The 26,661-nt window shown below is 39.5% G+C and overlaps 1 protein-coding gene across 3 annotated transcripts in view; it reads right to left on the reverse strand.

The window, feature by feature from the left end:
* Nucleotides 1–23,213, reverse strand: part of zeb1b (zinc finger E-box binding homeobox 1b) — a 58,313-nt gene extending 35,100 nt beyond the window's left edge. Inside the window, exon 1 of one of the 3 annotated variants that reach the window (XM_084434533.1) lies at nucleotides 22,919–23,213. Coding sequence is in view for 2 of the 3 variants with exons in the window: in XM_084434531.1 (XP_084290657.1) it covers nucleotides 22,733–22,790 (58 nt within the window). In the remaining variant the exon portion in view is untranslated. Of the gene's footprint in view, nucleotides 1–20,886; nucleotides 21,612–22,732 lie in introns of those variants that run through there. The other 2 variants (XM_084434531.1, XM_084434532.1) reach the window with 2 other exon arrangements.
* Between the last annotated feature and the right edge of the window lie 3,448 nt (nucleotides 23,214–26,661).

Raw genomic sequence — 26,661 nt, forward strand, 5'->3', positions numbered from 1 at the left:
CATATTGCATCCAATAAATACTATATGATACACAAAATCATAAAAAAAAAACTAATTAAATATCAAAATTCCCCGTGTGGGAGTGACAAACACCTGGTGGGGATTTGGATGAGGAAGACAATGGAAAAGAAACATGAACGCAGAACAAAAGAGGAGAGAGAGTTGGAAAACCCTGTCCACCTCTGAGCCACATGTGCTGAGCGATGATGACCACTTAATCAATAAGGCCCCGTTTCCAAGACAACCCTGATTTCCTGTGCCATGTCCTCAGACACGATGATTGTCTATGATGCCGCCCTGAGTGTGTGGGAGTGCGAGTGAGAGTGTGAATGAAAAAAGAGATGAGTACATTTTGAGTAGATGGAAACACACACACACACACACACAGTTTGAAGAGCGTTTGTTTAATTGGCGCAGCGTCTCTCTTTCATTTCCTGTGTCCTCTCCCAGGATGACACACCCTGTGATGATAGGGTGGATGAATGCGTTAGCAGTTAGTCTGCGTTATTTCATACAACGACCTCATTAATCGTGCATGATAACAACCCGGAGATGGCGACAGAAAGGCGATAAAACCCCACTCAGGTACACAAATGCAGCTACGCACATCTATGAAGGTGCTCTCGTGAATGAGGGAACAGCGAAAGGAAGCACAGCGAGAGGAAGGAAAGACAGGAGAGAGAGAGAGATTAGGAGAGATAGACGCTAAAGGAAGAGGGATTTATAAATAGGGTTTATCGCTATACTTTTACCTGTTCTTCTCCTCTCTTACAAATCTCTCCCACACACACACATAAAGGCTTAACCTTTGAAACATGCGCTCTCTTTCTCCTGGGCGAACGAACACACACACACACACACACACACACAGCTGGTCTCTTAAGCCCCTCATTTTTGGGTCAGGAGGTTGTGCTTACTACTTCATGTGGAGCTATTTCAGCCATAACGTAGATGGATTGAGCTGCACTAATCGCAAGGCCGACCCACGGCAGCGGAGCCACGGCAGGGTTACGCAAGGACCCTGTGAGTCTGTTACCATGAAAAAAGACTGAAATGGTCCACACTGAACATTCACTAGTTGACAATTAAGCAGTTTTGTTCATTACTACATAGCTCTCTGAAATACTGGATTCTGATAGGTCAATTGCAGTCAAATGTTTTTGTATAATGGCTGCTAAACTGAATAATTGACCATTGTCCCAGGCCACCGATTTCCTATACCTGTTCTAGCTTTATGTCTCTCTTAATCCGTGATCTCTTTCTTATACATAATGAAATCATTTCAGCTTATATTAACGAATCTGCTTTGCATAAGGGTTCTGAACGGCTATCTAGTTTTTGAAAATGACCAACTGTACATTATCCCGGCATTCGCGGTGCGCTTAACATACATATTGTGCCCTATTCCCAAGTGAAACAATGTTCAATAGGAAGTAATGCAGTATAGATGGGATAAATGGATTTTATGAATCATGATTGGACTGGATCATTTGGTCAGATGGGTTGATGATATAGAAAAATACATATTAGCCTTTTTTTATATTTTTTATTTTAAATATTTTAAACAAACAGACAAGAAAGTTTAAGCCGAAGCCGAATTTGCTACCAAAAATGTCTATTTCAAAATAAACATTCTATTAATCTAAAAATCCTGGAAAAAAAGTATCAGTTTCCACAAAAATATTACTAAGCACAATTGGTTTTAACATTTCTTAAGGATCATCTGACACTGAAGACTAGAGTAACAGTTGCTGAAAATTCATCTTTGCCATCAAGTGATGCTGATGGTATAAAACATCTGCCCAAACTGAACCCTTCCAAGCCTAAAAAGGTAACAAAATATGCTTTAATTTATCCTTCTGTAATTGTTACAGTAATATCAAGAGAGTTTTATATTATCACGACAGGTGGAGATCCATCCGTGTTAGATATATATGCGGGTCACTAAAGACCCGAATATGTAATAATGATTGGCGAAACATTCCTGCATTTAAAGATGAACTAAGTAACTTTTTTACCTTAACTGAACAGCTTCGGAGTCACTGGAATGGTTATATTACTTATTTCGGGTTGAATGGTGGTCGTTTCGCACCCCCCTGGTGCCCGTGAGCGGAAAATCCGCACTTGCAACTTTGAGCCGGCGGGCCACCGGCCGCCGCGTCAGGAAGTCTCGCGTGATATCAGGTCTCGCGATGTAAACAATTGCTTTACGGCCAAAAGAAATCTGCTAAAATGCCGTCATTATTGCGCTCCCTCACGCTGTTCGAACCCGAATGAAGAAGACGTTTTAAAGAATGTCCCATCTGCTTTGATGTCGTTGATCTACTAGCCTCTGGTGTCTGAGAATCGCCAACGAGTTTTTACAACAGTGTTGTCAAATATCTATTCCGAAGCTGTGGGGGGAGCTCTAGAGAGAAACCTGCGAGCAAAAAGCGAGAATACAGCGAAGAAATCCCGAAACTACTGAGCCCCGCTTTAAGGGTTAAAATAGAAAAAAAAAGTTTAAATATGCATTTCAAATTTCACAATATTACTGATTTTAAGTTTTACAGAATAAGATGCACACTGATGAATCGTGCACAATCAAATGACCGCTACCGTAGTTATTTCTATGACAACTAGAACAATATTGATTTCATGTTGTCTTTAAAATGAACACCTAAAAAAACACAGAGCGATTTTACTGAATCCCATTGCTGTTCACTAACGTTCTTGTACATTAGTCTAGACCTTCAGATTCTAGTTTTCTGTGGTTTTTGCAGAGTTGTGAGTGTATGTAGTCAACAAGGAACTATTTAGCTCCAGAATGCTCGAGGAGAAGCCCTGATTGAATCAGCATGATTGGAGCTATTATCATGTTTCCTGTGCAGACCATGTGACGGGAGAGACGTGGCTTTTGATGTGAGCCAGTTTGGAAGCCTATGGCTGATGCGAACAAGAATACAGTTATCAAAGCAAGACAAACTGATGCAGATTCCCTCCTGTGTCCTCCGTTCCATCTACTGTTGTTCAGTGTATATGAATCTATGTGTAATGCAGGGCCTAAAAAAAAGTACAGTGGACGGTGTTTGATGTAAAGGCTTAGCATAAAAGCATGTTTATGGATGTGAGCGTCTGACCCGGACGTTATCTGGCGAGCCGCACTTGAGTGTAATTGGGGGAGGGGTGGCGTCAGACATACAGAGATCAACCTCAATAGAAAAGATTAACCATGAACTAATCATCCTCTCTCTGTGTGCTTCAGGTGGTCTGTGTATTTGCGTGCACATGTGCGTGTGTATGAGGGGAGCGGCATGCAGCAAAACTCCTGCACTTTTCCGTAATCCTGGTCTCCAAGCGTGAGCCTGCGAGCAGACTAATCCGCCGTATTTACGTATTAATAACCAGCCAGGCCACAAGATCATCATTACACATGGTGTTGTTGTAAGTTAATCTCTCTAAATGGGATGCTTCAGTGCTACATGACTCCATGGGACAACCTGGTGCATGGTTGAAATGCAGAGAGAGGGCCATAACAAAAACATTTAAAAAACAGTTAACTCGTCAGCAAGTCAATAACTGTCAAATGTATACATATATTAGTATTAAAAACATTATCATTTCATTAAAAAAATAAAATAAATACACACACATATATACATACACTATACATATATGAAGATGTATGTATATGTATAGAATATATATCATCATTTATAATATATGTATATATATGAATTTAAATAAACACAAATTTGCATTAAAATAAATAAATTATGAGAAAATAAAGATAATGTGACACTAATCAATGACCACTTCTGTTAATCAGCAATCAGGCTAAGTTATCGGCCAATGTCATCTCACAAAACGACCCAAATATCGGCTTGCAACTTCACATCCAGCAGGAGACAAGAATGGATGGCTGTGAATTCCAAAGGTCCAGCATGGCACACTAGCCATAAACGTCTAGACATCCCCAGCGTCTGTAGGGCTAAAGAGATTCTCCTTGATTTAATAGATTTATTAGGCTTTGATTCGATTAGGACAGAGAGAGGGCTCAGCTCTAAATGACAGCTCAGGCAGAGGGCACATTGGCTGCACAGAAGCTAAATTAAAGGGTAAGTATAGTCTGCCTCGGCTGCTTACCACAAACCCAGACCCCTCCACCACTCTTCAGAGATTTGACTTCAGCTAACGGCATCCCTAATCGCTCTCATTATCCGAGAAGTATCAGGTTTTTAGGCTGGTGAAACTTAATTGTCAACAGTTAAATTTTCCGCTTGTGTTGTGCTTTCTGACAGTGCTCTTTGGTGGTAAATAGAGTCATGACTAGACCGAAAATGTGGGTGGAAAAAGGTCAGAAAATGGGAGCCTCAGAAGAAACGATGCCACAAAAATGACAAGTGGAGGTGAAGAGAAAACAGCAATTCTCTCCAGCGTCCGGTCTCAGACAAACCTGCCCGCCATCGTGCTCTTTTCCTGTTGTTCCTGCTGTCATAGCAGAGCCAGAATTTTTTATCTTATCACCCTTTCCGAGTGCATCTCAGCCAGAAATGTGGAGAAATGTTCATAGCTATGAAGAAATGTGCTTAGTGGGTTGGGAGTGTAGGGTAAACAGGGTTTTTGATGAGAAAAAAAGAAGATGCACGTCCAGTTCAGAGTAAGGTCAGCATTCAGGTGGAGGTTAGGAATGCATGCACAAACCAAATCATCCACCCACACACAGACACACACACAACCCAACCATGTGAGTCTCACACGCTTATCTCATGGGTGCATTCCCATTCTCAACTATTACTGCTGCCCTCTTCTTTTCATTCCTCCTCTTCTTCTGGTGTCTTTCTTACTGTCCTCTACCTGTCAAATGATTGCTTAATAGTGTTTCTCTTTCCCTTTTTTCACATAACACACATTAAACTCTGGAAGACTCTGACTCCCTTGTCAAATGAAATATCTAAACAAGTCTTCTAAATCAGTGACAAAGAGACCCAAAGTCATTCAATTTCAGAGAATTCAGGCAACTAGGAGACAAAGCTGAGCAGAACTCAACTTTATGCAAATACGCAGTGCCAAAACTACCAATGAGAATGCAGACAGTGATTCTGTCATCATTTACTCAACATCATGTTGTTCCAAACCTTAGCATGTCATCACGTCAGGGTTTTTGGCTACCGGATTGGCTTACGCTGGGTAAACTTATTTCCGGCAACAACGATGTCTCAGCCTAACAAGAACCAGTTCGCCAATCAAAGTCTTTGTACAAATGAAATATCATGAAAATGTTTGAACTGTCTTAAGAGCTGAACGTAAGAACTAAATAAAAATGACGGCGCTTAACTTGGTAATATCATTTTCTGTGTCTGTGCATTATCACACTCCATGTAAAAACTTCAACACTTTTTGCAATGGGCTGGGGAAATCATCGGCTGGCAGCTCCCTTCTCACACAAACCTGATCCGCTGATTCATAATGAGAAGACAGACCGCTCACACCCTGGACGCGTATCTGGACAGCAAAACACTTCTGTCATCCCTCAATAATATTCAATCTCATTCCCTCACATATGCTCCTGTTATCAACATCTTCAAATCTCTAAATGTGCACAGTATTAACAAACCCATTGGCAGTAGTTTTGTTGCTGTTGCACATTTCATAGTTGCACTGCTTACAATAGATTAAAGGCCTGTTCACAAGGATGAAAACTACGATACAGCACAGATAAATTATATTGTTGGAATCAATCTCAGAATGATTTTATTTCTGATGATGAAAGATCAATACATTGTCAGCCAATCACAATCCATCCTGCTTTAAAGAACTTGAGCATTTAAAGCGACAGGCGGCAAAACTGCAGCACGCTTAGAATGAACAGAACAATATCGTTCACTGGTGTGGATGCAAATATAGTTATCGTTATAGATCTTTATTGGTGGCAACAGGCCTTAGTGCAAAGGCTGTGATTAATGTATGTTGTATACAATGTGATCTTGGATATAAGTTATGGGTAACAATTTAGTTTAGGGTCCAATTCTCACTATTAACTAGTTGCTTATTAGCATGCATATTACTAGGATATTGGCTGTTTATTAGTATTTATAAAGCACAAATTACCATGACCATATTCTACATCCCTTAATCCTACCCAATACCTAAATTTAACAAATACCTTACTAACTATTAATAAGCAGTAATTAGGAGTTCATTGAGGCAAAAGTTGTTAATAGTTAGTTAATAGTGATAATCTGACCCTAATCTAAAGTGTGACGAAATTAAGTCTTAGTTTCATCATTTTAATCTGTCAGGATCAGTTATAATATATGCTTGAATGCGGGATATAATGTTGTGATATTAATACATGATGCTATATATTGCTATATTTCAAGCATGTTATAGAATATACCTGTATATAACTGCATATGAACTGGGAATTTACGTTTTATATAAATACATGCTCATCATACAAGCAAGGGAATTACTGAATGAGTACAGATTACTGTGACACGACAGTTATTGAATTAAAACCACCTGCTGGTAAATTTGAACACGGTCTGAATGGCCATTTAAGTTACAAACAATTACAAATTAATTTCTTTGTAGATTATATAACAGCAACTTGGAATACAGACTAAACAGAAAATGTAAGAAGCAATATTTAAGAAAAGAGACCAGCAGACCTATTTCAATACGTTCTTTCTTCTATGGAGCATGTGAATATATATTGAAATATATATATTTTTTATAATATTTTGTTTGTTGGACCCCATTGACTTTTATTATATATGGAAAAAACAGATGAAAAACATCATCGTTTGTGCATATGGATTTGGAAACGACATGAGGGGTGAGTAAATGACAGAATTTTCATTTTTGGGTGAACAATCCCTTTAATAGCCTTCATTACAATTATATTTCTAGATCTATAGTTTTAAAAATGAGTTGAGGTGAGCATTGATGACTCCATAAAAGCTTGATTACTTGCTTACTGATAGTCTCATAGCACAATCAGAATGGCAGGGTGGTGAGGCGGGCTGGCAGTGCCCTCTCAGGAGAGCGGATGCCAGGCAGGAACATGCAGAGGGGCTGTCTGTGCCAGCGAGGGCAGACTCAGGCTTTCAGCAGTCATGAATGAGGCTTATTTATCCCAGCGCGTGAATAAGGCCAGTCAGTGAAAACAGCACAAAGGAAGACAGAGGCTCGTTGGCATGCACACAGTGTTGCCTCCAAAGCAGTGTTGCAAGACTTTGGTATTAGTGAGAGGAATTGGATGAAACAGAGATCCAGTGTGTGACGGGATCATTTCAAAACTCTTTGTGAGAGAGACCGTCTGGTTCTATTAATATTGTAATCATAATTTAACTCTGCAGTGTTAAAAGTCTGATTCCATTGTCATGTCAGCAACAATCACACACTTATCCTAAAGTTACATGCACTTCCTTGTTTGTTTTATTTAGTTTTTTGTTGCTTTGTTTTTGTGTGTATGTGTGTGTGTGTGAGGGGGCAGGGCCTTGGGACTGTGCATCCTGGGTAAGTAATCTGTCTTTGTCTCTTCCTGGTTTTGTTTGCATTGGCCTGGATGGGGGTCACTGAAAGTAGGCACAGACTCATCGTCCAGGGTGTGTTTGGGTCCTAGAGCCGGGCCATTACAACATATATTTAAAATATATGAAACATTATTTTAGCTAACAAGTCAGGGCTCTTTAAATAGCGTCCCAGATTTAAATCTTATTAAAATGTTGATGTATCCGCATTAAAATGCAGATGTACTTTCTATAAAACAAAATGTAAAAGTAAATAAGTTTATAAACTTTTTTGAAAACATGAATTGTATTATATTGTGTTTAACAAAAATCAACATTTTAAGTCATTTCAGACTCATTTCAGACTGAATACATAAATATCAAGATGCACTAGAGTCCAAAAGTTTTGGTTCAGTATGATTTTCCTAACAAAAAAAACTTTTATTCAGCAAGGATGCAATAAATTAATTTAAAGTGCACAGTAAAGACTTTTACATTGTTAAAAAAGATCTGTATTTCAAATGCTGTTCATTTGTTCTATTCAAGAATCCTGAATAAAACGCATCACAGTTTCCACAAAAATATTAAGGAGCACAACATTTTTCAACACTGATAATAAGAAATGTTTATTGAGCTCCAAATCAGCATTTTAGAATGATTTCTGAAAGATCATGTGACTGAAGACTGGAGTAATGATGCTGAAAAATCAGTTTTGCCTTATTTACAAATATTTTAAATCAGAAAATTTAAATTGTAATTGTTTTTACTGTATTTTTAAATAAATAAATTCAGCTTTGGTAAGCATAAAATACTTTTTTACATTACCTCCAGACATTTAAACTTTTGAACATTTGTATATCTTGAAAATCTTCCAAAGGCTGAAACTTTTTTTTAACTTTATTGCCCATCCCTCCTGGATCCCCAAATGGATTACACAAAATAGCAGTGTTTAGCATTGTTCTCAGGTCTATGTGCACGGGTGATTCTTCTTTCTGTTGGAAAAACAATCACTATCACTAGCTTTCATGTTCAAACAGAAATTAAAATTCCCATCAGAGTGTGATACCAGCTGGTACCATCAGCGAAGGACAAGATTACAGACAGATTGATGAAATGATTCATTTAGCAAAAAATATGCCACGTCCAAGCATCAGTAACTTCAGCCTTTTGTAAATAACCTCTGAAAAAAAAGCAAAACAGGGGTAGGGGACCACAGTAATGATTCAATTAATCACTTTACACGTCTATTCATGCCCAATCTAACCTGATTAATGTGCACTTCTTAATTATTATCCCGCCACTTTTTGAGACACTCATTCAATGTCATTCCCGACGACGTTAACGGCTTTTAACAGCGAAATTAACACAGTCGCCTGGTTTTCTTTTATGGAATTATAAACTCCCAGAGAACAGAACAATGCCCTCCCCGCTTTTTGATTTGAATTCACAAGCACTCTTTCATGTTCTCATCTGCATCCATTAACCAAACACATCCATTTGCCTTTTAATAAAAAAAAATAAAAAAAAATCCTTTTTGTGACCTCCACGTTTTCAGTTAATACCAAGCTTAAAAGCTCGATTTAAGGGAGCGAGAAAAATGGACAAATGATAAAATACAAAATTGGCAGATAATGAAAACAATTATCAGTTGTTGTATGCAGTCTAAATATGTCCTTCACTGCCTATGAAATCCCACAATCACGTGAAAGAAGCAAAAATAAACTTCTGATTAAATTTCTTCTGAGAAATATGTAGTGCTTGGTTTTCTCTATCTCTATCTCTATTATTTGACATGATGCTATGACTTGGAAGATTTTGTAAAAGCAGTTTACTTAGAAGGTGCATTCACACAAAGGCACAGCCAGTGAAGTTATTGGCTAACTGGACAGCTGGTTTTGGATGGAGCCAATGTCCTTTGACTTCCACCCCCTCTCTATGCTGACACACCCTCATGCATCATTCCTTTTGGTGCATTTTTAACAGTCTCTTTTCCTTTCCTCCTCCGCCTGTTTCTTTGCCCTGTATTTTAAAAGCAAAGTAATTCACAATCCATGTCTGATGAAGTCTTTCAGTCTAACTCATCAAAGGTACCATGTCTCCTCTCTCTCTCTCTCTGTCTTTTGTCAGGTGTTATTTATGAGACGCGTAGCGGAATTCCTGTGAGCCTGCAGCACCTGCTGTAGTTGGACGGGAAGTCGAGCGGCAGCTGCCGTACTCTGTGAGAGCAGAGAAAATGTTGTGAAAGCACTGTGATTATGTTATTTAAGTGTTAAGGGAGGCCGGGAACATTAAAGGACATTGAAAAAGTGTTGTGGATTTGTTCGGGGAAGCTGGGAGCTGCAGAAGAACTGTGGAAGCTTTGTGAGAACAGAAAGGTCTAACAACGTTTCTAAACACATTATGAAAGTGTGCCAAAAATGTTAAGTGTACCCTGGGAGTTTTTAGAAAAAAAAAAAAAACGTAGCTGAGCTAAAGAATAACGAAAGACAATTCAATTAAGATAATACTTTACTATTAAATTTCTTAACATTGGGTATGATGAACAAACAATAAACAAAATTGTTTAAAAAATGTATTAATCTTAGTTAATTCTTTTTACAAAAAATACTATTGATTGTTCATTTGTGTTTGTTCATTAAACATTCAATAATGTTAATTCATACAACTTGAAATGTTAAAATGAATATGTAGAAATTAACCTTGATTAATAAATGCTGCAAAATGTACTATTCATAATTGAACAATATTGTAAAGTGTTTCCAAAATCAAATGCTAATACAGTAGGTGAACGTGCACTTCATGTGAAGAGCAACTATCAGGGAAAAACTTTCCTATTTGCAACAAATAGGAAAGTTACGACGTTTGGACTCGAGTTCAATCATCACTTCTTGTCAGTGTTGTAACCAGGTAAACACAGCGCACAGGTGAACATGGCAAGGTCAGCGTTTGTTTTGACTGCAAACACCTGAATCAGGACGGGTGGACTTTAATCTGCCAGTTTGGACAGAGAGCATCATTGCCAGCACAGCTAACGCACACATCGGACAAAAAAATAAAACACATTAACACCTGAATGCTGTATCATCTGCCGGGTGAAATCAGTTCCACTAAAAGTGACGAAAAACACAAGATCATCCTTAAAATCAAAATTAAACTTATTTACAATGGTTTTCCTGAATTTTCTGGTCTTTCCAAATAAAAAAAATGTTTGTAATCTTCAATCAAAATGCAATAAATTGCTCAGCCTCAATCAATTCCTGATAAATAAATTCAGGTTTTTGTTATTAAATATTCTATTTCAGAAGTAAAATAGGTTACGAACGTCATTGATATTAACCACCAATCGGATCAAGGCACAGAACAAAATTATTACACAAGATTTATTTGCTCTTGATGTCTAACCCCAGTTCAGTATCAGGTAACTATCAGGTAAACTTGGCAAGGCCAAATACTGTGTACTGCAAACACAGGAGGGATACCACTCCTTGCACTGTGATTGGCTGAAATATGGAGTGGGAAGCTCTGATACCATCAGGTACCAGGTGCAGACGGACAGAGGAGGGGTGGGGGAGTCTGACAGCACCAGCAGAGGCGAACGCTCACAGCTTAAAAAAAATGTCCAGATCACGTACAGAGAGAGCGTTGAACCAAATCTGGTTCACATTAAGGGAATGTTGCAATGACATCCCCCCAACCTCGCACGGGACCCCAGGATAATTATTACTAGCAGAGGTGAGAAATTCCCGGGATGCCATTTAACACATGGACAGATGACATCAGAGGAAATCTGTGGGGACCTGAGGCAAACATATGGAGCTGGAGAGCAGAAACAAACAGTTTACTAAACACTGCTTAAACATATTCATTATCACATGTCAAGCCAACACACACAGGCATGTTTAAAGCTTACAGATCGCATAGACCCTTAAGAAACATTTTAATTGGGGTGACAGCATCTTGTTTTATATTTTGTGTACGAGAGGCTGTAACACGTCACAAAGTGATGCATTCGTTATACATTTCATATGGCCAATGCAGCATTTTTTATTCTTTTTTCCCTCATCACATCTTTCTAGATGTTTACCAGTGTTGACGGTCGCTGAGGCAGAAAGCCTTTCACAATCTGACTAATACACACACTCTTAGTATGAGCTAACATACTACTTCTCCAGGGAGTTCAGATGGACAAGGACACACACGCACACACATCTCCAGGGAGCCGTGGATAGAGACGCATTACGAGTACCCCCTCAAATCATAACGCATCAAACCCTGCAGAGCTCCTCAGAACCTCAGAAAACAGAGATCTCACGCTGCCTCCCAGCATCCCTGACATTTCATACATCACTTTGATAGATCACCTTATCAGTGCAGCCGCTCGCCGCCATAAGAGCTGTATTCATAAGGCCACGAGAGCCCACGAGCTGATAGAAGTATACAGCATATTCATCATTATCTTCTTAGCATTGTTTTGATGTGATAAGGGCTGAAAGCATTAAATGAGGATGCATTATTTCTAGCTGTAATTTCACTTTCTGATGCAACAGGGCTGCAAATGTTGAAAACGGAACGGTGACGGCTGAAGGTGTGTTTATATTCTGTCATGCCTTGTGGATCAATCAGGAGATGTTGCCTATTATGGATGCAATATGGGGATGATGGGATTGATTGCGAGCGTGAAGCTGGTAAGATTAAAGCAATGAAAAATACAGCTTTTCGTTTTTAGCACGAAAGTCGTCTTTATACACAGGGGTGAAGATTAGAAAACACTCTGGGTGTGATAAGACTTCCATTGCTCATCCTTTGCTATGTCCATATTACGCACTGAACTGAACAGAACATGTTAAAGGTAGTTTCAGGTTGTTGTTTTTCTGCAAAGTTTTCCCTATTAAGGGGGGCATGGCAAGGCTAAGGGATAGCGCACAGTCAGCAGATGAAACCCCTTCAGGGTGATACAAGACCCTACTGCAAAATCATCCTGCTTATTATGTGCCTATTTTCCACATAAGTAAATAATTAAACACATATTTTAAACATATTTTATTTCGCAGTACCTGCTCGAGCGGCCTGTTATCAGCTGTAGCGGTCGTTGTTGTAGAATAACAGACCACTAGATGGCACGATTGAAGAATCAGAATTGAGTATTGCAGGGAGCCGCTGAGTAAAAATAGTGAATGAATGAATAAATGAAATGAATGAATGATGCATGATTCTGCACTAAGAATGGACAAGTTTGTAAAAGGACTGCCAGTGCCAGGTAAACTTAAAGCAGACGGTAAGTCTACTTCACAAACTACCAAAACAACGTGTCTACACCAGACGCAAGTGTCACGACACAAGAATTTTAAAGAGCGTTGGTAGTCAGACAGTTGACGGCACCCACTGACTTCCATAGTAGGAAAAAAATACAATGGGAGTCAATGGGTGTCTGGTTACCAACATTCTTCAAAACATATTATTTTGTGTTCAACAGAAGAAAGAAACTCATAGATGTTTGGAACAATATGAGGGTGAGTAAATAATGACAAAACTATTCCTTTAACATCACCTACTGCATGGGTTCCAATTTTTAAAAGCAAGTAATATATAGCTGGCTATATTTTTTAGCAAGGCAATCCCTCACAAGGGAATCATCATATTCCGGGGTCCTCCTTGACATCAAAATCCCTTGGCTAACTGCACCTTCAGTTACAGGAACAACCCTCCTGGAGCAACCTAAGGTTAAGTGGCTCGCTCCAGAGCACAATGGTGTTCGTTCATGGATCGTTCCTCTGGGATTTGAGCTGGCAACCTTTTGGTTACCAGCCCAGATCTTTAACTACTAGATTACACCACAATCTACTGAAAACAGTCGAGGAAAAGTCCACTATATGCCTATATTGTGTAAACAGTTAAACACAAACTTTGGGTTTGAGGCCAGTTATGGAGATGCATGAAAGAGAGAGAGTGAGAGAGACTATCCTGTATAGCCCTTAAGAGTAGTCCCAAGACATATTATTAAAAACAATAAATGTATCAGCACAACGGACACACAAAATTACCCCCCACACAAGCCAATTACGAGCACTCGTATTCTCAGGTGGACTGAAAAAACCCTAACAGGTGTACACGCTCATACACACATACACGTAGGCTTATCCCCGAAGTGCACGCCACTTAAGTTGTCAGACTCCGATCGGAGTCTTTTGGACAGGTGTACACACAAACATAATATCCCCAAAGAGTGAAGTAGTGGAGAAAGGGGGGAAGGAGGGCGAAGTCTTAATTTCCTGTGTGATGTGGCAGCGACCTTCCCACCATGCACACACGCACGCACACACACACACACACACACTTGTTGGGATAGATGATTGTATTAGATGAGGTCATACACCTCACACACCTGTTCATATGACTCACACTGACAAGAGATCTGCAGGGAAGTGTTTATATCCAGAGAATCTATTTCATACACACTCTATTAGATGAGATCAACACAACACAGTGACATAGAGCAGAAAAATAAGACTGATAGGAAACACACACACACACACACACACATTGTGGAATGTGTGCTGCTGGGTCCAGACAGCACAATACTTGTGAATGATCCTAACTGGCTGTTGCTATTGCATCAGGGAGGTACAGTTTGCTGAGCTGTAAGTGTGTTAGTTTGCGGGTTTACTTAAAGCAGAACTTGGTAACTTTTTAAACTTAATAAAACTGTCTAGAAATCATTTGATATTGGTGACTTTCCCCGCTCCCCTCAGCGTTCCCAGGCGGAAAACCAACGTTGCAACTTGGGGACTACCGTCCCGGCAAGATAGAAATTGGAAGTCTCGTGAGAAGCGAGAACGAGAATGAGAACGAGCGCGAAACACGAATTGCTTTACGGCAATTCGACATAAACACACGCATGTATGATGTATTACCAGATTACCCACCTCAGTAGACATAGCTCCACACCATACAGTTGGCTTGCTCCGATCAAAACAAACGCACATGAGCAGCGGTAGAGAGGGGGAGGAGGCCGCCGCAAGTGAGTTTTTTACAACCGTGTTGTGAAATATACGCCCACCACAGCTGTAGGGGGAGCTCGTGGGGAAAACATGCGACAACAAAAGGGAAAATCAGCGAAGAAGTGACTAGAGTTCGCTAGAGTTGCCGAGTTCTCCTTTAACTATACTTTAAAGACAAAATTGTCAGGAGAAATCATTGTCGGTCTTCCTTTGGGAACATCCTGATTAACAAATAATATATATAAATAGATGATGTAGCCTAAAAAAATCCACAGATTCAAATTTTGGTTGATACTAATAAGTATATTATATTAATGTTATGGCCGCTAAATTATTAAATTAAAATGATTTATATTTAAATATCATATAAAATATGACACATTTTCTAATAAATAAAAAATAAAACTCTATAAACTTTTTAAGTTTTAAACGTGAATTAAAGCATCAAAACTTTATAACATTGAGTATGAAAAAATAATATATTTAATTTTAGATAAAAGCTTTTAAAGCTAACTAGTAATGGCACTGTTTTAATGCCATTTAAAAAAAAAGCTTTTTTTAAATGGCATTAAAACAGTGCCATTACTTAATTATTAGGTTATTTAAAGATTAATGTTAAGTGAGAATTAGAATACTAATTATAAAAATGTAATAAATGAGCATGCAATATCCACAATTCAATATCCACTATCAATACAATAATCTAAATAAGTACAGATGCATTGTGCATTCCTGAAGTTTACTTTTAGGTATAGGGTTAAGGTTAGTCTTTATTAATAACAATTAGCTTAGTTTACATATATTAAAAAAGTCTCTGACATGAATTTAGATAGATGTGTGTATCTGGGTATCACACATCACTCAGTCTTTAAGTGTTACTGAGATGTGTTTTTGCCTGAGTGTGTACGTGCCTCTCCCCTCCAACATCCAGACACCTTTAGGATATTTTAGTCCTGGGACCAGCACTGTTGACACCCATTCGCTGTAACACTTGTTCCTCCATCTCAAGCAGACAAACGCTTCACCTACACACTGACACGCAGAGAGACAAGGATTCCTCCACATCTCGTCTTCCTCTCGAAGGAGAATGGGTCATATGCAAATGCATGTCTCCGCATGGGCAGTAGTTTCCCACAGGCAGCAGGAGAAAGAGTGTTCCCTCCCTCTCTGCACTCTTTCAATAGTCCTTTTCTTCTGCCGCTAAGCCCCTCTATGCCCGATAGTGGCCCGCTGCATAGGTAGCAAAACCCCTTTTCTCCCCCTCACAAGCTTTAAAACACAATAGCTCACTTAAGCGCGCACACACACACACACACACACAAATACACACACAAACCAACCAATAAAGTACAACCGTGCACAACTAAAAAGGGGGTTCATGAAACCTGGGCTCTTCTGGGGAGAGTGAAAATGAGGGAGAGATGAAGGAGAGGGAAATAAAAAGGAGGTTTTTTGTTTAGGAGTAATGCTTCCTCTCCTTCCGTGGGACCAATGACCAGGCTGATCATTAATCCCCGTTTGTAAAAGCATAGAGATGTTTGGAGCGCTTTTTGCTGAGAGCCAAATTTGGACAGGGCCGCAGGAATTAAGCAGCACCTGAAATGAACCGTGTACGGATCTTGGTTCTTTACAGGCCAGAGGATGATTAGGAAAACAATCCTATTTAAGACCAAATAAAGCTAAAATTGACACTATTTACTATAAATTTCCATGGTGATTTATTCAAAAGAAAAAAAATTATTTCTCTCCAACTCTGAAACAATATTTCTGCTAGCATAATCAAGGCCGTATATGTAGGGGAAAATAATATTATTCAATAAACAAGAGCATTTCCAAGAATAACAATGTCAATCCAATCTAATTATATCTTAATTTAGGAATTTAAGTCCCGCCCTACATATTGAAAATGTTGTTTAATTTACAAATACACTACCATTCAAAAGTTTGGGGTCAGAAAGATTTTCTTTTGAACAAAATTATTATACTTTTATTCAAAAGGACAATAAAGACAATTATTAATGTTTTCATTTATTTCAAATAAATGTTGTTTGTTGCTTTCTATTCATTAAAGATATTAAGAAGTACAACTGTTTTCAACATTGATAATAATAAAAAAATGTTTATTGAGCGGCAAACCAGCATATCAGAATGATTTCTGAAGGACCATGTGACACTGAAGACTGGAGTAATGATGCTGAAAATTCAGCTTTGCCATCACAGGAAAAAATTACTTTTCAAAATATATAATAATATTTAACAATATTACTGAATTTGTTTTCAAAAACATTTTCAAAATCCCACCGGTCCTAAACTTTAGTGTAAGTCACATTACAAAAGTTGTGTTTGCTGTCTCATGTTGTGTGTATTGTCATGTCATATGTAGCACTAAGGCCTGAATGGCTATCACTTTAACCAATAATGGAGTCCTATTTCCTTTTCTTTTCTTTTCATTCACCTAATCAACAAAACAAAAGGGCCAATTTCCTTTTCTGAACCTTCTTAAGAAAGCGAACAAATGCGTACAATGCAAGAAAAAACACAAACTGGACCTCAATCAAATAGAAATGCACCACAACGCTCTGTCTACAAAGTTCTCACTCACATACAGTGTTTTTCACGTGCTTCAACACACGTTCACACACCGGCCCTTCACAAGAAGGAAGCCATGTTTGTTATGCAAAGCACAGGAAAGGAGAGAAGAGAAGAGGAGCTATCTTGCCAGTTTACAACAGTCCTTCACTGTCACCTCAGCAGGCCTCCAAAACACTGACCCCCATCTTCAACAAATCCCTCCCCCATGTGACCTCCACACGGGGGGGGGGGGGGGGGGGGGGGGGGGGGCAAACTGAAAGGGAATGGGGGGTAAGACGAAAAAAACAAGGGCTGCTTCTGAGCTTTGTTACCTAGAGATCTATTCACAGAGTGTGTATTTGTGTGTTGGGGGCTTTAACACACAGCCAATTTGTTACGCTGGACGCCTCACAATGGCACAGGGGGGGAAAGTGAAGTCATACTTGAGGCAATGCATGGGCGCCCATGGCAGAGGTCACTAAACATCACCCTGCTACTGTGTCTTAGAGAAAGAGTCAAAAGAGGAGAGGAGAAGAAGAGAGGAGTGGAGAGTGCATTTCAGATGGACTTTTGGAGGAAGTCAACGAAAGGATGATGGATAAAATGAAAATTTCCTCCTCGGCTAAACCTCACGCACCAGGGAGAGACCCTAAATGTTAGCAGATGGCATTTAAAATGCCCTAGCAGCATGTCCCGAAGAAAAAGGGTTCCTCCTCACTCACATATACCTAGAAAAACAAATGCATGCAAATTTCCTAAGCTATAAAGCGTCAACTTAACGTGCACAAGTAAGAGAAAAAACAAGCATGTGTGTTTATTGAGTTAAACCCTAGAAAGTCTGGTACGGGGTGTGGAAATAGCCCAGCGCAGTAATTAAAGTTTTATCAGCCAAATAAATTCCGCTACACCCATTTTATCACAGAGCTGGCAGTGGCCTGACGTTGGCCATAGCTCTCCGAAGGTAATGACAGTAAACAAGCTAAACATTTCTCATCATTCGCTGGGTGTTCCACTGTGAGTGTTTGTAAAAACGCAGTCAAGTAAAACTTTGCGGGTTCTGCTCATTTCAGAGGTGTAAATCCTTCTCCTAAAATGTCTCGGTATAAAAATACAGCCTTGCTAAAGTTCTTTTGAAACGTAAGGGAAAGCCACTACAAAGCACAGCACGCTCACCAGCCGCTGCCATGTTTATTTTCTTAGCCATGCTAATACCGGTCAGCCACATTCCTCTATTCCCAAACTGAGAGGTTTCAAATTGCCCTGACGTACTCTTGGAGAGAGCCAAAGGAGGAAGGGACAGAAGGAGAGTCGCCCTGTGAACAACACCTGTCGTCTTCCGGACTATTAGCACCTTCACGTTTACAGCTCAAGGTCCTGATCGCCTTCATGTTACGCGCGCGCGAGAACCCCAAGCGGCCGGGAATGTTGTTAGAATGGGTCCCACGTGGAAAGGTGGAAAAAAAAGACACACTGGCACACAGTTTAAGCATCTTCTAAAAAGAGCCCAACCCTATCTTTATAAGGATTCCAAGAATCGTACTGTTTCGGGAATCTGCATGTTCAGAAGCTCTGAGTGACATACTTGAGATACTCTCGGTCGGCTTTCGAAGCAGTTGGTGATATAAGCAGTGTGCTTTTAAATAAGATTGATTAAGGCTGCACTGCACAGTCACACAGCTTTCAAGATGTTTAGACACCGTTCACCTTCCTCACATTCTACAGATAACTTCACCTGAAACTGCTTTAAATACTCTGAAAAACTGTTGACTATTTAGCATTCCACTCTACAGAAGAGTCAAAATCTGTGGCCTGTTCCCTGGGCCTCAAGTTTACTGAGTTCACTAGAGACTTGCCTGATACAGTAAGGTATATGATGAATATATACATATATATCGCTATAGGGTTTAGCATATTTTGTTAGGCCATTCAGGCAAGGTAGGCCAAAAGTCAAAGAGAGCTAATGAATTCTCTACCTTGTAAAACATTCTTCACCTTCCCAACAGCTCATCTCGGCGTTAACACCCTGCCTTTAGCCAAAGCAACAGGCACATCACAGATTTTTCACCTGATGGTGAAGTGCTGCTGTCACATGCTCACCGTGTAAAAACGTTCCCTTCCCCCTCAGCCACTGTGTAGAAACCACTGTAACTTTTACAAACACTCCAAATGAAGGCATATTACTGCAATCTGACTCATGAGAGTCAATAACATTTTATTGATGGCCAAAAAAAAGAAGGATGAGTACCCGAGTTACCCAGTTGGGATGATCCATAACATTTCAACACAACAGAGGAAAGGAAAGTTTGGTAATTATTCAGCAACTTTGTGGTCACACTTTAGTTTAGGGTCCAATTCTCACTATTAACTACAACTTTTGCCTCAGTAAACTCCCAATTACTGCTTATTAATAGTTAGTAAGGTAGTTGTTAAGTTTAGGTATTGAGATTAAGGGATGTAAAATATGGTCATGCAGAATAAGGCATTATTATTTGCTTATAAGTACTAATAAACAGCCAATATCCTAATGCCTGCTAATAAGCATCTAGTTAATAGTGAGAATTGGACCCTAAACTAAAGTGTTACCATATAACTGTAAGACTCATTAGTGCAACATGTCCCATCAGTGACTTATCAGGACAGCAATGGTGCCAACAATTAGGCCTTCTGATAAGAGCCACAATCAAGCAACTTCATACAGAAGACCTAAGGGAGGCATTTTAATTATGTGGGATTGTTAAGTTGGCGAAGGTTATGTGAATTATAATTAGAGCTGAAGATGTTATGAACAGGCACGTCAGTTTAGTACAATATATTTTCTTGTGTAGATTTTAAACATTACAAGAATGCATAGTGTTCAATTCAAGCCTTCTCTGGCTGATTTAAAATAGTCCTAAAGTAAGTGAGTTGAAATAAAAACATTCCATTCCATTCATCTTGATTATGGTAATTAAAGTGAAAGTAAGTCTGGTAAACACAAGGTGAATCCATCTAGAAGACAGTTTGCCTCCAGTGAACATTTACTGTTGGCCTTTACAAGAAACGGTGAAGCACTCAGGCGGGCCACATTCCAATTATACACGGTCTGATCAACACTCCTTACGGGGGCGCGGAGGGGGAGGGGCGTATGCTAATGACGCAGGGACGCGCACAGTCAGGGAGCGTTCATCACGCACCGGGAGCGGGTGCGCTCTGAGGTCAACCCGTGACTTCAAATAATTAACGGTCAGGACGCATAAAGCGCCTGCGTGCATTTAAAGGAGAACAAACTTAAATTAATTTGGCCCAAAACAGTCATATAGGATTGAGATCAAAATGATAAAACAAGCTTTATTTAACACAGAAGAATTAAGCTTGGGATATAATGACATAATATGTCATCAAAAGCTATATCTGAAGGTGTTTATAAGATAAAATAGGTAGAAGCAGGTGCTATGGCACGGCTCAGGTGCGTCTCCGCGTTTAGATACCTGCAGTGCGGTGAGCAGTGCCAAACGCTCTATGACAAAGCACTTATATCAATCCAACACCGCAGAAAAGCACTGCAAAATGAATCTCAAGTCTCACGGTGTAAAATCATTCTAGGTTTCGAAACAATTTCAGAACACGCCTATGCTTTTACCGCATGGAAAAAAAGATCATGAGCGATGCTTCAGCATAAGTATCGAGGATGCTCTTTGCACTATATAGCGATGCTTTTAAGAGCGCTACAGAACGCCGAAAGATAACAGGCACCCATCCGTTCTGCAGTTAAAAACAAACGACAACAGCAGCTGAGTGAGAAGGCATGCGAGAAACACTGCACATACATCTTTTTTTTATACCTGCACAAGTTGACATTTGCTGCAACGCACGAGAAACGCCTCCCGTCTGCTTTCAAAATGAGCCAATGTATCTCAGAAAGAGAAAAAAAGAAAGACTCCTTCTTTGTCAGCAAGTTCAGGTAGCAAAAAAAAAACAATAGCGAGATGCTTCAAATGGCATCTATGAAAAACCTAAGTGACATTTTTGTCTTCCCTTCCGATCAGGTAAGCACATATATTTACAGGTCGCTCTAACGCGCGCACGCTGAGAGAACCGCTACATGGCGCGCGCATGGCGTCAGCCAGAGGAAAAGTGTCTTTCTTCACTCATCTCTTTATCAAAAAACACTTAAGTCTGCAGATAAATCGTCAGAATGTTGAACGGTGCACTTTAATCTACAAAAGACGGAGTGTGGATGAATAAAAATGATTTAAAAAGTGTTTTCGAGTTTATATTCCCCATCACACGCGCGCGCAAGCGAGAAGTAAAGCACGCCCTCACATTTCTCATCATCGATTTCCTTAGTAAAATTACTAAGGCTCACGTCTATACCGCTCTGGACGCAGCTTACCAGATCAATCCTTCTAATTCAAGAGAGCAAATACGATTTTAAGGTGTTTACCACACATAAACCTGAAACCTACACGTGCATTACAAAGCGGATGCATAAAGTCCCCAAAACAAATAAACTGTCAGTGCAGTAAGTCCAGCTGCAGCAGCGCGATTTATCAGGATTCTCTGCGCTGCTCGGGATGTATACGCATTCCTTATATAGGCTGCAGCAGTTGTTCTAGCAGCAGACAGCCCTTCAGATTCCTTTCCTTTTCTCTTCAGCGTTACCACCCAACTAGAAATGTGGCAGGCTGGCTGCAACAAACAGGTTGCTTTAACTGGCATCGTGCTCCAGAGCTCTCTGAGCCCCGGTCCCTGAGGGACGCCTAGACTGGCAGGACTGTTACATAAACACACCCTTATTTTTTGCTTTCTAAACTTCAATCGGAGTTCAAGAAGAAACTTTCCTGTCAAACATCACCGCGAACTTCATACATGCCCCTTTTTCCCAATGCAGCAGCAACACAGAGAAGCGTGCTGCTGTTATAAGGCAGTTTCTTATGAGCTACATTACAAAAGTGGGACTCGTAGCTGTACCATAGCAAGTGAAACCAGCCAAACTGTCACATCGGCGATGTAAACCCATGTATTCATAAACACCACGCTAAAATGTTTACATACACACTATTAGAGGTTATTCTTAGAATTCTGCTAGCTCGCTAGCTACCTGCTACCACGCAGACAGCGGAACAGCCCATTGCAGATATATCAAAGTTGGTTGTTAACGAAAATAAAACAAAATCCTCCCAAGCACCCGCTCTATTCACAAACACCTATTTATGAAAGCATTTCCACCACTTCAATCGCACAAACTGGTTCATGCGAAACCAAAATCACCCGCATCGGACCAAACAGGTACATTTTGAGCGAGAAAATAAGTTTCATTTCGTTCGAATCTAAAGAGGAAAATCCAACAATAACGTCCAATGGGAGTAACAGATTCGAATCGAATTAATTTGTTTCATTATAAAGCTTTATAAAGTGAACTCAGGGCGGAGAGAAATAAAAGGGGAAACAAAAGCGAGATTCACTTGTATGGGACTGGCTGCGTATAACGGTCCGCGCTCGCGCTGTGTACCACTAGGCGGTGAGAGAGTCGCGAGCGCGGCAGGTATAACGGTACACCAGATAGGGGCTATAACACAGCGCTACTTTCCAGCACTTTTTGGGGCTCGAGAAGTTCTGCCAGCGGCCCGGAGTCCAGAGTTGAATGAAATCAGCCGTCGCCAAGCAAAGCGAAGGGTTTTTACTCACCGTTTGTCCTCCTCGGGTTCGCCTGCTTTCTGCGCTTACACCTGGGGCCATCCGCCATGATCCTTTCGCTGTGTCTAAATGCTGCTGGAGAGTCACCTCCTCTCGCCCCCACACCTCCCCTCCCTCCCTTCTACTCCACCTCCCCTCCCTGCACCTGGTTTACGACACTCGGCTTTACGACATTACCTTCTGGCTCCTATACCTCTCTCTCTGGCGCTCAGACCCCCGTCTCTGGCCAACTCCCGCCCCTCACACCACGCGCTCCCTGTGGCGCTGCTGCCTGTCCGAAACGGTCATCAACCTGTCCATGTACACGTAGAAGACTTCAAAATCTATGTTGATTGACATTTCAAAGGAAGCATTACTGTCTGGACAAAACAAACATTTCCAAGCATGTACTACAACCGAAAAGCGCAATGGTAAACATTCAACCTGAATCAAGCGTCATGATAAAAAAAAATTTTTTACAGTCAGAGTGGGGGCGGGGAAAGTTTGACGCGTGCACCTGTTTATGGTGCGCGCGCGCAAGCACTAGCACACATACACATCGACACAATCTGCAACTTTTTCTTACTCATGATGAGTCAGAAATCTGCATGTCATAAAACTAGTCTCAGCAAGAAGTAAACAGCAACATGTTATATATGGGACACTGGGGCTAGTTGTCACACTTTTTACTCCAAAAAATATTTAATCCAATCTAAGTAGGCTATATAACATTTTTTTTTTTACATTTCCATTAATCAGGCATTAATTACATTAATCATTCATCTTTTATGCATTAATCTTTTGTGACAACATGCAGTAGTACCAGGTATGGGGTAAGTTGTCACAATCTAAACCAGCAGCTTTTTGTGATAAATAATTAATAAATAATGCAATAAATAAATGAACAAAGTGCAAAACATTCACAAAATATATAAAAAAAAATGCAAAAGGTAAAATAGGCTACAAATTATAACGACTTTTTAGTATACTGTAATTAGTAAATAATATGCTATAAAATTACAATATTTAAAACATGTGACAACCTGCTTTGACTTGACATATAAAAACAGTGTCCTGAGAAAACTAACCATATAGTTGACCCTTGCCTTTATGTATTTTATTGTGGGGGTTTTTCCCAAACGCTTTTTTGTAAAATATGATGAATTGGAATATTACTTTGAAGGATCAAATTCACAAAACTTACACTAGTTTAAGATGATTTTTAACAAAGTTTTGGGCTTTTGATTCAGAACATCACAGTTCTGACATACAATCCTTGTGACAACTAGATCCAGTATCTCTTGTATACTTCATAATTATATTACTTCAGATAGAACTTCCAAAAATTTCAAATGGTTGTATCTGACAAGATCATTCAGACAGTTTTAAATCTTTTATATGCTAGTCAGTTTTCCCTATAAGTTTTGAATTATATATAACTGTTTTTATTTAGTCCATATTGAATTCAAAGGAACATGGTTGGAACTTCAAAGTAGTGCCATTCATTTATTAATTATTAATTATCATGCCACATGACTGATGCTATCAGTGGCTGAGTTTTTTTTAAAGAGTGCACATCTAATCGTAACGTAATATTTGACAAACACATCAGTGAAATAAGCATATCTAATGCACTTGACAGTTTTTCAGGTTGGCAAAAGCTTTCTAAATAACTGTGACATAAGGTCTAATGCTATTTGCCTTTTGCCATCTCTTTACTGGCATAAATGTATACACATCTAGATGTGTATTGTAGTAGGAGAGACTGTGTATTCGTATTCAAGAATGAAGAAAATATGTGTTTGAGTATGTGTACGTGTGTGTGATTGAGTAGGAAGGAGGAGGAATGCAGTGTGTGTCCCAAGGCACAGGGAGGATCATGGGACCCTCACTGCAATGATTCAGTCCTCCACCCAAAGAAAGAGCTCGCTGTTCCCCAGGGATGTTTACTCCTCTGACTCTGACCAGGGAGAGAGCGCGTGAGAGGCAGAGAGAAAGACAGACAGAGAGAGGGAGAGAGAGAGAGAGAGAGAACTGACACCAATTAAAAAGAAATTGAAGGCCAGAGAAAAGTTTGACGTAGAGAAATGTTTAAGAGAATACTGGATGAGTTAAGATGCAATCTAAACAAAGCTTTGTGCCATCCAATGCCAAATATCACTAATGGCCAATGAAAAAGATTGTCTGCTTAAGTGCATTTCTTTAGAAATATGAATGCAGCAGCCAAAATAGGAGCTAGCACATTCATACTTTGAACACATGGACCGAAGGACCAACACACTACTATTTGAAGGTCTGCCGTTCTCTGTCACAGGTCACAAAAGCGAGTGCTGCAGCAATGGCGGGATAGGGCTATTCTTGTACCTGATGACTATCAGATTTCTGTCAGACCTCAGCTGGGTGTGGTGTACTTAGCATGGGACTGCAGTGTACAGTCCGTATTGATTGAGTGAAGACACTATATAATCTCACAATGATATGCTGTGAATCAAAGTGAAGCACGAGGCTATAAGAAAAATACTCAACAAAATAATAATAATTCCCATTTATTTACTGTTAAATTCCACCTATTGGAAAAGATAAAATATTTTTTTTGTTATTATTTATATACTGACCCTCATGTTGTTCCAAATCCATATTATTAAACAAAAGGAGAAATTTAAAATCATGTACCTGTCACTCTTTTCCATGCAGTTACAATGTTTTTGAACTACAGCTTTAAAAAGGATGTAAAATAACCATAAAAGTATCATAAAAGTGGTCCATGTGATTAATTTGCTGTAAGTTTTCTGATGTCTTTATCTCAAATAATCTTCATCAAGAATCACTATGATCTGCTGAGTCAGTGAGTTGAACAGATCAGTCTGAATCATTCAGATACATTTTTTTTTTAATTCAGTGAATCAGATCAACTGATTCAGTTAATCAGATCAATTAAGTGAAATGATCCAACTCAAATGAGGAATTAGTTTAATAATTCACTTCTCTCATGAACTCCATCATGTGTATTAGCGCTGCAAGTGTTTGATGCTGTCTACACTGGACAATATGTCCAAATATATGTCCAATATGTCCAAGGATTGTCCAAAGCAAACGTTTCAAATTCATTTGTCCTTTGTGTCAGAAGTAGCTCAAGCGAACGGGCAATCCATTTACTGGTAATGGCTTTTGACACATGTAATGAGTAACTGTAATAGAAAATAATGAGTCAATTATTACTTAGTTACATGTTACTACATGCTTACTCTATAACAGTAAATTATGCAGAACTACAAGTAACTAACCCTAAACCAAACCCTAACCCTGGCTCTATAGTAAGTACATGTAGTACATGTGGAACATAACAAGCAATTTATTCAGAATCTCTCTTCATTTTTTGTTCCTTAGTACAAAACAGTCCAACAGGTTTGAAACAACATGAGAGTTGTTTAATGACAGTTTTAACTAACCCCTTTAACATCCTGTGATGTTTTCATTTTGCATGTCAACTGCAGTATGATCACACTAGGAAAACTATTTCCATAAATGTACCCAGATAATAAGGTCTGAAAGGAACTATGACCTTCTTAACATTCCAAAGCCGTCTATGTTTAATCAAATCTGCAAACGCTCTACAGGTGAGCTATGGTCATGAGAACAGGAAGTGGAAAGGGAAATGAAACAATGGTTAGGATACAAATGACAGGGCAATTTCGTTTTAAATGTTTAGAGAGAAGACAAGCTCTGTGTTGAAAGCAATATCCTCTAAGTACATAGCGGAATCTTTGGAGAGAAAAACCCAACATTAGTTTAGAGATGCCCCTGGTAGAAGCCTCAAATACCCTCCCTGTCATCTGTCTAACCCTCTCCAACCCATGTCCTCTTTCACTTCATCAAACAGACAACAGACAGAGCTGAGTAAGGTGCCTGTCCCTTCATCATTAAGCCAGTTTGCTCTGCCT

The sequence above is a fragment of the Rutilus rutilus genome, assembly GCF_951802725.1.
Source record: "Rutilus rutilus genome assembly, chromosome: 16".
Classification (NCBI taxonomy): domain Eukaryota; kingdom Metazoa; phylum Chordata; class Actinopteri; order Cypriniformes; family Leuciscidae; genus Rutilus; species Rutilus rutilus.